General features: G+C 42.9%; 1 protein-coding gene across 1 annotated transcript in view; it reads left to right on the top strand.

The window, feature by feature from the left end:
• vps52 (VPS52 subunit of GARP complex) overlaps nt 1-6,964 on the top strand; it is a 17,002-nt gene extending 10,038 nt beyond the window's left edge. Inside the window, exons 13-20 of the mRNA XM_072673299.1 lie at nt 204-322; nt 2,178-2,301; nt 2,459-2,554; nt 2,630-2,737; nt 3,925-3,990; nt 4,137-4,248; nt 5,341-5,459; nt 6,481-6,964. Coding sequence (XP_072529400.1) covers nt 204-322; nt 2,178-2,301; nt 2,459-2,554; nt 2,630-2,737; nt 3,925-3,990; nt 4,137-4,248; nt 5,341-5,459; nt 6,481-6,627 — 891 coding nt within the window. The 3' untranslated portion in view covers nt 6,628-6,964. The remainder of the gene's footprint in view (nt 1-203; nt 323-2,177; nt 2,302-2,458; nt 2,555-2,629; nt 2,738-3,924; nt 3,991-4,136; nt 4,249-5,340; nt 5,460-6,480) is intronic.
• The last annotated feature ends 6,058 nt before the right edge of the window (nt 6,965-13,022 follow it).

The following is a 13,022-nucleotide window of genomic DNA, read 5'->3' as shown; positions in this document are numbered from 1 at the left end:
TGCACTCCCTGTCCACTTTATCAGAAACCCTACTCTTGTAGCCCCACCTTGCCTGTGTTCAGTTAGAGACCGTATATCATCTGTTGATGCACCGTGTGTGTTGGTCATCTTCTAGGCCTTCAGCAGTGGTCAGTTTCAGCTGGTCAGCTGTACTGTGAATAGGAGTGATGGTGTGTGTGTGTGTGCTTCTTGTCTCTCTGCAGAAGAACATGTCGACCTATGTGTCCGACTGCTACGACAGCATCGCCGTGTTTCTCTGCATCCACATCATCCTTCGCTTCAAAGCCATTACAGCCAAGAGGAACATCCCTGCTCTCGACAAGTATGTCATATATTCACACACACACACACACACACACACACACACACACACACACACACACACACACACACACACACACTCTTATTTACAGGAGAATGCAAAACTGACTTCTTAAACTTGGAAGCCAGTGTAACATAAGAGGTTATGACAAGTCAGTTAGAGCATTTCTATTGGTCGATTCATCCAGAATTAATTACAGTGTTCAGAAGCATCCAGACTTTTTACTGTCCTGCACCGAAGTGGTGGAGCGAACTTCCCCTGGGTGTCCAAACAGCAGAGTCCAACACTCGCTGTCCTCAAACCCAGACTGAAGACCCTCCTCTTCTGAGAGGACTTGGGTCTGCAGACTGACTTCTGTATTTAGTAGAGTCTTGGATTAGAGGGATTCCTGCTGATATAAACTAGCTAAGCATATTTCTGAGTAACAGTGAAGCCCTGCTGGAAGTCTCTCTGGAGAAGAGCTTAAATGTACAGGGCCTACAACCTACAAAACATACAAACAAATGGAGATGCATGGTTTTGTCATTGAACAGCAGTGATATACAAATGTATATCTAATAACAAACCTCATATGTGATATCATTTAACTACAAAATCTCACAAAAGTAAGTGCACCCCTCAACAACAACACTCTCATATCCTCGGAGAGCTCTTTACCATGAGGTGCTGTGTGCTCGAGCTCCAGTCACACCTGGAACCTTGGCACTCTTAATGAGTCACATGACTTAATTGTGCACCATTTGGACATGTTTACATGAGGTGTACTAGAGCTGGGCAATATGACGAGATGTTATTGTATCGTGATGGACAGTAAGCTTCTCTAAGCAGATGGAGGAGACTGTTAGTGCTTAATAAACACTGATCAGCTGCAGGTTTCATTACTAACAGTGTGATTAGACTGAAGGGTTCATTAGATGAAGAGCAGCAGATGTTGAGTATAAATCACTGTATTCAGTACAGGAGAGGATCTGAATAGCAGTTTATAAGAATCTGATACTGATGTTTTTAGTCTGTGATTACATGTATTGTGGTAAATATTGTATATCGCAAAAAAAGTCTTTAAATGTCATGATACAGTATTTTAAGGTGTGCTCTCTCGTGTTGCCAGCTATTTGGACATTAATGTCGACACACTGACCACTCTTAGTTATAGCCCAGGTTCATTTCTATAGTGTCGTCCAATAAAATATCTAGTATTTACAGAAATGTGAGGGGTGTACTTATTTTTGTGAGATACTGTATGAATAATGTGTGTGTTTATAGTCACTTCCACACGCAAGCAGTATTTTAAAACAGAGGTAAGAGGGAAATAATGATTTTATTAATTTAGTCATTTTGGAGCATTTCTATTGGTCCGTTTATTGTGACGATTTAAAACGATTTGCAGTTTTTCTTTATCTTGTTTACAAAATGTAAAACAGGGAGATAAAAAAACAGGGGTTTTACATGACCGTGATAAGGTCAGATCATATTTCCAGGATGGAAAAACAAAAACCAAAACTTTCCACCCACACCTGCAGACTCACCTTTATGTCACATCTCAGCTCGATTAGTATCTGTAGACATCACAGAGAAGAGGAGTCACTGTAAACAGTGCAGTGTTTGTTAATGTCTAGTTTTAGCAGTCTGGTGGTCCAGTCAGAGGAGCTGCTCTTTACACTGCAGGAACAGTTCATGAGGAAGAGATCAGCTGAACTGATCCAGCAGCACTTCTCCTCTGATGTTTTCATTAGAGAGTCAGGAGGTCGTCCAGCAGTGATGTTCAGTGCTTTTGTTGTTTTGTGTTTCTGTGACTGATTCTGTGTGTGTGTGTGTGTGTGTGTGTGTGTGTGTGTGTGTGTGTGTGTGTGTGTAGGTACTGGGAGGCTGTGTTGGAGATGCTGTGGCCGAGGTTCGAGCTCATTCTGGAGATGAATATTCAGAGCATCCGGAACACAGACCCTCAGAAACTGGGAGTGCTGGACACCAGACCCCATTATGTAGGGAAACACACACACACACACACACATTGAAACCTGTGATCTAAATAAGCTATTAATATTGTTTAATGTGTGTGTGGAAGGGCCGATCAATCAGAATCTACTGTAATGTCGGGGTGTCTCACGGTTGTATCTGAGTGTGTTTTTGTTTCTGTAGATCACCCGGAGGTACGCTGAGTTCTCCTCTGCTATTGTCAGTATAAACCAAACCTTCCCCAACGAGAGAACCAATGCACTGCTGGGACAACTGCAGGTAACCAGAGTTAACCAAGCCCTCCTCTAACTAATCACTATACTACACTCAAACATTGTGTGTTCTGTTTCTCAGATCGAGGTGGAGAACTTTGTGCTGAAGATGGCTGCTGAATTCCCTTCTAGAAAAGATCAGCTCATCTTCCTCATCAACAACTATGACATGATGCTGGGGGTGCTGATGGTAAGACACTCACTCCGCTCATTTATAATCATATGTATGATCAGGAGTTATTGGCCACCATATACAGAAGTATTACCTTCAGTAACTGCATCAAAGCTGGCCACCACTGACCTCATCCAGCTGCTGCATTCTCAGTGTCGTCCTCAGTGTCCTCCTCAGGAGGTGGGATTCATGGACTGGATGCATATCTCCCTAAACTGTGAGACTGAACGTTTCTGTAGAGTAATTAATTCTGCCCGTCATCACAGGTTACGTCAGTATCGATTAGCACATCCATTCCAGAAGCAGCCATTTAATCCCAAGACATGACACTACCTCCACCATGTTTGATCTTCAGACCTGTTAACTGTTTAAACTAGGATTTTCTCCCCAGTCCGACCCCAGTCTCTCAGAGCTGGATATCAGCCGATACCGAATCCCTTTATTTCAGGATCAGTTTCTATAATCAGATGTTCTGGACTGACCGATTTAGTTTAGTCGAGACTTTCCTGTTCTTTCCACACTGATATCTGTGGTTGTTGGTCTACTGGTGTGTTATAATAATAATTAAATAATAATTTAATAATTTATAGTGGGTGAATGTGCTGTGTGTATTTAGGGTTTCTTTAGCGTGTGTGTGTTAGCATTAGCGTTAGCCTTCACTTGGTTCTGAATGGGTTCTTCATTGCTGGTTTATAAACAGAGAAAGGCGAGTGAGAGGTTCTGCGGTTCTCCCGCTGGTAAAACAGTGAGAGTTTTATAAAGGGTCAGATATTATGGTCTGTTTTCAGGACGTCCGCGCTGAACGTCCGCGCTGCTGCTGCAGCCGGCTGGGGGTAATGTCTGTTAATGGCGCCTTGAGGACAGCAGATGGCGCTCTGAACACCATAGTGAAGACGGGGACTGGACTGGGATTAAAATAGCCAATGCCCGATCCATTTAAACTATGATTAAATTGGCACTGATTCTGATGTATTGGATCGGATCGAGACATCCCTAGTTTAAACAATCAGCCTAAGAGGGCACCTCACACCACAATCACATGTTCCAATGTTATTCCTCACCTGCAAATTGATGGGTGAGATAACAGGTGCTGTGTTAAGTTTTAAGGTGTGTGTGTGTGTGTGTGTGTGTGTATTGCATATGAATGCATATGCTCTGTAGCTCTAAGTGTGAGTTTTTGGATGTTGTGGTATTTTGTGTTGTAGGAGAGAGCAGCTGATGACAGTAAGGAAGTAGAAGGATTCCAGCAGCTTCTGTTGGCCCGAACACAGGTAAAGACTCATTCTTTCAGGAATTCTGGGAAATGAATCAGAACAGTGATTCACAAACCAGACCTTAGAAACACTTAGGTCTTGAGTGATTCTTGAAAGAGTGGTTTGATGGAGTTCACCTAAAACAACGTCTCTCTGTGTTTCAGGAGTTCATAGAGGAAATCCTGGCGCCCCCGTTTGGAGGAATGATCACGTTTGTGAAGGAGAGCGAGGCGCTGATGGAGAAAGGGCAGCTGGACAAGCTGAAGAACGATGAGGGTAAAATTCCAGGACTACGATGTTCCTCTGCAGTGAATCATTGCGGACCAAACCCCACTCTGAATCACTGCTTACATCTCAACCACAGTTCTGCACAGAATTAGAATTCTTACACTAAAATCACTTTATTACAATTCTAGACAACCTGTATAGAATTGTCTAGATTTTTTTTATGTTCAGCAATAAACTCTCAAAATACTCAAACTCTTAAAAATGAAGGTCCTCAGTCTGGTTTTGTTGGGTGATGCTAAAGAAAGCCCACATTTCATTCCATAAAGAGCCATATTTGAGTACAAGAAGTCGCTAAAGTAGCTTTACATTACACACGTGAAGGTTCTTTAGACCTTACAAAGGTTCTTCACACATCTCTATTATAAACACGACTCTTTATGGAGGTAAAAGTAGTTCTTCTATAGCATCACTCAAAGAACCATGTCAAGGACCTTTATTTTTAAGAGTGCAGCTGAGAAAGTGTCATTCTAGCTTTAAAACTGGCTAAAACTGCATTTCAGTCCTGTTCTAGATAACAGTGGATCATATAGTGTCAGAAACCACACGATCAATTCTCTTACTGAACACCTTCACACAGTTTGAGGAGAGTGTGATGAGGTAGGCCTGCAGTTAGCACCATGCTAATTGGTGTGCATCATGGATGAGCCACTACATTTGAGAATAAGGGGGTGGGCAGCTGAATGGGGCTTTCAGTTTTAGAAAGTCCCAAAGAGCTGCAGTGGAAGCTTACCACCAACCCCTGTCTTCCAACCACCAGTCAATATTTACATGTTTCTAAGAGGGGGGTCCTGTTTATGACCTATACCGTGACTGTGTTATTGTGTGTGTGTGTGTGTGTGTGTGTGTGTGTGTGTGTGTGTGGGGGGGGTGGTTTTGTTGTTGTGTGAGTTTTTGTTGACCGTCACTGGAGTTTTGTGGGATATCCAGATTAGACTCGGGGGATTCATTGGGTTTCAGAGTAAGATTACATTAGATCAAATTAGATCTCTCTCTCTCTCTCACTCTCACTCTCACTCTCACTCTCTCTCACACTCTCTCTCTCTCTCTCTCTCTCTCTCTCTCTCTCTCTCTCTCTCTCAGTTCGTATCACTCAGCTGGTAAGGGGTTTCTCCAGCACCTGGAAGCAGTCTGTGGAGGCTCTGAGTCAAGATGTCATGCGGTCCTTTACTAACTTTAAGAACGGCACATCTATCATACAGGTACAACTCCCCTGCTCTCTCACTCTCACTCTCTCTCTCTCTCTCTCTCTGTGTTTTGGTTTCTCGTTCTCCCTCTGATTTTCTTTCACTTCTGTTTTTCTCTCCAGATTCGCTTTCAGTCTGTCCGTCAGTCTGTCTGGCTCTATTTCTGTCTTTGTTTCACTTTTGGTTGCAGTCTGAACACAGACTCTAGGAGCCTTCATCAGTACTGAGAGTGGTGCTGGTGTTCTGATCTAATCAGCATCCGGCCATGTCTCTACAGCCAGTATCAATAGTAATAATAACATACAATAACAGTTTGTAAATGATCTACTAAAAGTATTGGGACACCTGCACATTCAGTGTATCTTCTGAAATCAAGGGTATTAAAGAGCTGATCCTGCTTCTGTTGGAGTAACTGTCTCTACTGTCCAGAGTAGAAGACTTTCTACTAGATTCTAGAGGATGGAGCATTGCTGTGAGGATTTGATTGCATTCAGTGACAAGAGAGTTAGTGAGGTCTGGATGTTGGATGATGATGATCACCACCCCACCTCATCATCCCCAACTCCTTGCAAAAGTACTGTATGGAGCTCCACCACCATCATTCCAGAGAGCACAGTTCTCTACACTTACTAGACTGAGACAAATAGATAAAAAAAATCAGGGTATCAGTTTAAAATCTCACGCCTGGTTCAGGAAAGCCGATGTTCAGAGGTTCAGATGACTGGACTTACACTGTACTTACCTAACGTTGCTTTCAAATTGAAGCAGTCTCAGAATCATGGAAAAATGGTCCAACCAGTAGTTTATGGAGTTAAATCCAGTCACCCTCTCTGTTGGTAATTGATTCTAGTGTGAGGTGTTTCTCAGAATACCAGTAAAACACCTGTGAAACTATAGTCCCTCATTTCTGTGGCTTGATTTTGACCCATCTGTTTTGGAGATGACTGATTCTGGCTTTCGCTGCTATACCAGTATAATTCACAGTGTAAAAAAACAACCATTTTGACCTCCTGTCCTGTATGTGTTTGTCCACTAGGGGGCGCTGACCCAGCTAATCCAGTACTACCACGGCTTTCACAAAATCCTCTCCCAGCCCACGTTCCGCAGCCTGGCCGTGCGCTCGGAGCTCATCAACCTGCACCACCTCATGGTGGAGGTGAAGAAACACAAACCCAACTTCTAACAACCCTCAGGCCTGCTGACCTGTTCATCCCAGTGAAGACCTGTTTCCTCTGATGAGGACTGGTTCCAGACCTGGTTGGGAAGCTCCAGGAGCTGAACGTCTCTGCTGTGTTCATAGTGATATCTGTGTCCTTTTCGTTCTGCTCTCTGAGGAGCACTCTGGACATGATGGTCCAAACTCATGAACGTTTCTCAGATGTTGAGGAGGGACCAAGGTGTGAATATTTTAACTCGTTATTGCTTACGGTATGCTTAGCTTACATTGTCATGTCTGGGCGGATGTCTGGGAGGATGGGAAATTCCTCAGAAATGAAATAAAAATGTGCATTTCACAATGATGGATCTGCTGTTAGCTCAAACTGAAACTGCCCTCAATTCCTCAGTGTCTTAGTCAGGAACAGTATCCGGCACGGCCTGGCCAACAGCTGCAGGATGTTAGGATGGTCCTCCCTCTCCCCCATCATTCAGTGTGGGCATCATTTGGCTAATGTAACAGAGTTAGCAGTTAGCATTTTCCTCCAAGCATGTTGACCTTACATGTCTCAGGGGAAGACAGTGCACTGGAAGTATGGTGTGATGGGGGAGTTCTTCAGCGGGAGTGTGTGTTACAGGGAAAACCAGAAGTGTTGAAATGTCCATCTCCCAAATGTCTCAATATAGGAGGCTGCACACCATAGTTTCTGTTTAGAATCAGAGATGCTTTGTGTGATTGGATGAGAAGCATGTCCCTAGATGTCCAAACAACATCTGAAGAATCTTCACTGGAAGGGAACTGGACAACTGTGCCATTGTCAGCAAACATACCCAGCAGTTTGGGTAGTGGGGTGGTGGGTGGTGGTTCTTCTCCGCTGATAACCCTATAATCTCTCAGCTGCTCGAATGGTTCTGATCTGTACTGATGCTGATGCTGAAGCTGATGCTCAGTGATGTGTAAAGTGTGTGTTCTGCACTGTTGCTGTGGAGAATGGAACACATGAACAGTGGTATCTTCACACATCAGTGGCTGTATCAGTAATAATAAGGTCTTACTGATCTACACACCGCTCTGAATACTGAACACACTCTCTCAGACACTGTGTGTGTTATATAGTGCTGGAGAACACACTGCATAGAACCATAGACCCTATACATCCCCCTTCGCACCCATATTTCTTAGTGGCACGTCCTCCACCTGTTCCTATACCAGGAGCATCAAAAACGTAAGAATGTGATTACCACACACAGACTGCAAAACTAGTAACCAGAAGCACTAATGCAGTAATTAAACACACCTGTAATTAAAAGTAATTAAAGTAATTAAACACCCATGATTACAGTATACTGAAGGAGGGCCGGGGGTATATATACAGTGGGGGGAAAAAAGTATTTAGTCAGTCCCCAATTGTGCAAGTTCCCACTTAAAAAGATGAGAGAGGCTGTAATTGACATCATAGGTAGACTCAACTATGAGAGACAAAATGAGAAAAAACATTAAGAAAATCACATTGTCTGATTTTTAAAGAATTTATTTACAAATAATGGTGGAAAATAAGTATTTGGTCAATAACAAAAGTTCATCTCAATACTTTGTTATATATCCTTTGTTGGCAATGACGGAGGTCAAACGTTTTCTGTAAGTCTTCACAAGGTTGACACACACCGTTGCTGGTATGTTTGCCCATTCCTCCATGCAGATCTCCTCTAGAGCAGTGATGTTTTGGGGCTGTCGGCGGCAACACGGACTTTCAACTCCCTCCAAAGGTTTTCTATGGGGTTGAGATCTGGAGACTGGCTAGGCCACTCCAGGACCTTGAAATGCTTCTTACGAAGCCACTCCTTTGTTGCCCTGGCAGTGTGCTTGGGATCATTGTCATGCTGAAAGACCCAGCCACGTTTCATCTTCAATGCCCTTGCTGATGGAAGGAGGTTTGCAGTCAAAATCTCACAATACAATACTCTGCCCCATTCATTCTTTCATGTACATGGACCAGTCGTCCTAGTCCCTTTGCAGAGAAACAGCCCCAAAGCATGATTTTGCCACCCCCATGCTTCACAGTTGGTATGGTGTTCTTTGGATGCAACTCAGCATTCACTCTCCTCCAAACACAGCGAGTTGTGTTTGTACCAAACAGTTCTACTTTGGGTTCATCTGACCATAAGACATTCTCCCAAAACTCTTCCGGAACATCCAAATGCTCTCTAGTAAACTTCAGACGGGCCGGATATGTACTGGCTTAAGCAGGGGAACACGTCTGGCACTGCAGGATCTGAGTCCCTGGCGGCGTAGTGTGTTACTGACGGTAGCCTTTGTAACGTTGGTCCCAGCTTTCTGCAGGTCATTCACTAGGTCCCTCCGTGTGGTTCTGGGATTTTTGCTGACCGTTCTTGTGATCATTTTGACCCCACGGGCTGAGATCTTGCGTGGAGCCCCTGATGGAGGGAGATTAGCAGTGGTCTTGTAGGTCTCCCATTTTCTGATTATTGCTCCACAGTAGATTTCTTCACACCAAGCTGCTGCCTATTGCAGATTCAGTCTTCCAGCCTGGTGCAGGGCTACAGTTCTGTTTCTGGTGTCCTTCGACAGCTCTTTGATCTTCACCATAGTGGAGTTTAGAGTGGGACTGTTTGAGGTTGTGGGCAGGTGTCTTTTATACTGTTAACCAGTTCAAACAGGTGCCATTAATACAGGTAATGAGTGGAGGACAGAGAAGCCTCTTAAAGAAGAAGTTACAGGTCTGTGACAGACAGAAATCTTGCTTGTTTGTAGGCGACCAAATACTTATTTTCCACCATTATTTGCAAATAAATTCTTTAAAAATCAGACAATGTGATTTTCAGAATTGTTTTTTCATTTTGTCTCTCATAGTTGAGTCTACCTATGATGTCAGTTACAGCCTCTCTCATTTTTTTTAAGTGGGAGAACTTGCACAATTGGTGACTGACTAAATACTTTTTTTTCCCCACTGTATATATATATATGTGTGTGTGTGATGGTCTTTTAGAGGAGAACCTCCCTGATTATAAACTCATGAACGTTTCTCAGATGTTGAGGAGGGACAAAGGTGTGATATTTTAACTCGTTATTGCTTATGATATGCTTAGCTTACATTTTCATGTCTGGGCGGATGGGAAATTCCTCAGAAATTAAATAAAAATGTGCATTTCAAGTTCTGCAGACTAATGAAAAAAATAGGCTTCATTAGAAACAGATTCTGCATGTTAACCTGATGTGAATTATTTTGAGTTCAGAGGGAAATACAGTTATGGAGGGAACTGTATTCTCACAAATGTCGTTACCCTGATATTTCTACAAAGGAAGTTGCGGGTGTTTGTTGCAGGTGACAAATTCATGGCAAAGCCAATGGGTTTAGTTATGTAACATGTTATGTTTACATCAGGGACGGAGCCCAAATGTTCGTAATCATATTTCCCCTGACATCCACAGACTCTTCTGTGTGATAAAGTAAACCCTCAAGAACACACACTATTTCTAAATCCATTACCCATTTTTCAGCTCCACTGATCATATAGGACACTTGGACTGTTGGTCAGTCCAATGAGTGCTGTCAGTCAGCCCATTATTTGTTGCACAGAAAAGCTAAGCTACCAGCTATAGTCCATCATGATCACTGGCAGGACTTCATGAGGCCAAGTTAAAAGACCTTCTGAAAAGTTCAGCAGCACTAGACAATCATATTTACCATTTGTGACACAGATGGAATTTGGCTTCTGCTTTTATCTCATCTCTGCAGTGAACACACATAGCAGACAGTGGCAGCTTGCCGAGCCCAGGTATCGAACCCACAACCTTGTCATCAATAGCCCGGAGCTCTAACTGTGTTAATAGTTAACACTGTGTTAATAATCCAAGGATGTTCACAGTGTTCACACAACATAAAAAAAAAGTACTCCAGCTTGAGTAATTACACGTGTAATATGAACCATAACATAATATCTTCTCTGCTGCAGCTTTCATTCACATTCAGTCAGTGTGGTCCTCCACATGCTCTGCTGCTGGACACCAATGAAGAGCTTTTACTGGATCCTCCCTGCTGACCTTACTCGTCCAGTAGCTCCAGAGATCTTAGCTCTAGGTGGCTTTTAGAGAGGCACCTCAATGCTCTGAATGTTCTTGGAAAAGTAAGTATAAAAGCAGGGACACTGTTACGATCTCTGGACAGTTCATCCCAGCATCATCTGTAGAGAGAGTGAGAAAGATGGAGATGGAAATTAACCACTGATTTGATTCCTGCAAGATCACTTTATAGATCACTTCTGAACATTTTGATCAATGGGCTATCCAAAGTTGAGGCTCCTGGACGTCCTACAGTAGGCAACAACACATGAGGCGGCTCACCACCTCAAACTTAACCCCAGCAGGACAGTGCTGCTGTACTTGGTCACAACTCTCTGGTCACTCCTTCTACAGAAGCTGGAAGCCTTGGTTTAGTCATGGATGATCAGTTCTCAAGTTCTCAAGTCATGTTGCAAACGTAACTCGGTCCTGCAGATTTCTCCTGTACAACATCCAGAGAATTCCACCCTTCCTCTCTAGAGAGTCGCCCAGCTGCTTGTTTAGTCTCTTGTCACTTCGAGACTTGACCACTGCAGCTCTCTTCCGGCTGGTCTCCCTCTACGCACCATAAGACCCCTGCAGCTTATCTAGAACACAGCAGCATGGGTCGTCTTCAACGTCTTGAAGTTTAGCCATGTCACTTCACTGCTGCGTTCTCTTCACTGTCTTCCTGTAGCTGCTGCCCTCATCAGATTCAGACCACTGACTCTGGTCTACAAAGCCAAGACTGGACCAGCCAGCCCCTCCGTACTTGATGGCGATGGTCAAAAGCCGATCTGCTCCCAGAGCCCTTCCAGCTTCAAGTACGGCTCGGCCCGACCCGCCATCCTTTAAGATCCACAGAAGACGAGCGTCCAGACTTTTTACTGTCCTGCACCAAAGTGGTGGATGAACTTCCCCTGGGTGTCCGAACAGCAGAGTCCAACACTCGCTGTCCTTAACCCCAGACTGAAGACCCTCCTCTTCTGAGAGTACTCAGGTGAAGAGAAGAGTACTATGGTCTCCATACTGACTTGTGTTTAGTAGAGTCTAAGATTAGAGGATCTGAATTTAGTCTATTTAAACTAGCTGAGGTTCTTCTTGGGTAAATAGTAAAGCACTTCTGTAAGTCTCTCTGGAGAAGAGCGTCTGCTAAAGGCCTTAAATGTAAATGTAAATGATCTATCCTATTGGTATTGCACAAAATAGCATCGCCTTGTTTTGAGCATGGTAACAAAAACATCGCTTTTTTATAATTACTCCCATCATACTGGACAGTGCTGATCTGTTTTGGTTCTGCTGGATGTTCTTGTGAATGAGGAACAACAGTGTTTGAGGTTCACGGTTTGAACTCTCATTATTCAGCCATGCCAACAGTTTCAGGAGCAGCTTTAAAGGTCATTATGTATCCCTTATTTTAAAGCAATGTTCGATCTGATAAATAGCTCAAATGTTTGTTTAGGATAGACATTCACTTACTCGATTCTTGTTTCTCTTCTGTATTTGTGGTCAGTTCTGTGGGGTGTGAGAGAAAATAGAAAAGTTATGTAACCTCTGCATCTACAGTGACAAGCTTACATTATTACACTGTTTCAGATCATGTTGTACGTCTTGCATAGCTACTCTTTCAGACAGTAGCGAAAACTAGGAATGATGTGAAGGGTCTGTGCTACGTAGCAAAAAGAATGAATCAAAAATATTCAAACTACATTCTACTTTCTTTTATGTGGTTCGACAGGATGTAGCTCACCAAAACAACTCCCTGTACAAACACAGTTTCTAAGAAAAAAGTTACGATCTTACGATTAACTCTAAACTCTAAATTTCTCTTTAAAACCCATAATTCCCAGTGTTTCCTATTTTGGGATGTGTTCAGTTTCGGAGGACAGTGGGATCCCTGAAGAGCAGAGCTGTGAACAATTCTACACTCTTTAAAACCACGCATGAATATGAATCTGACCTAGTTCTGTTCTGACTTTTTAAATACTAATTTCATTTCAATTACTAACTCATTTAACTAATGTAAGAAAAGTCATTGAGTGAAGATAAAAAATATTGGTGAATGAGGCCCAATGTTTTTAAATGCAGTTCTCAAAAAACAAACAAAAAAAAAACATATAGAATTACCTAATTATCTTACAACACTTTTCATTAGATAATAACTTTGTAACTAGGCCATGTATTCTGCAGTTTGCAGTGTTTAAAAGATTCAGTAAATAAGATCCACAAGTGACGGTGGAGGAAAAATCCTTAGAAAATAGGGTAACTGTGATGTGACGTCAGAAAACCCGTATTTCCTTTACGTCTAAACTAACAGTATTCTTATAAATAATATCGGGGCAATCCCAGGTCTCCGCCCACAG

The sequence above is a fragment of the Salminus brasiliensis genome, chromosome 2 (assembly GCF_030463535.1).
Source record: "Salminus brasiliensis chromosome 2, fSalBra1.hap2, whole genome shotgun sequence".
NCBI lineage: Eukaryota > Metazoa > Chordata > Actinopteri > Characiformes > Bryconidae > Salminus > Salminus brasiliensis.
Note: the sequence above shows the minus strand (reverse complement) of the source record. Positions and strands in the feature narration are given on the sequence as shown.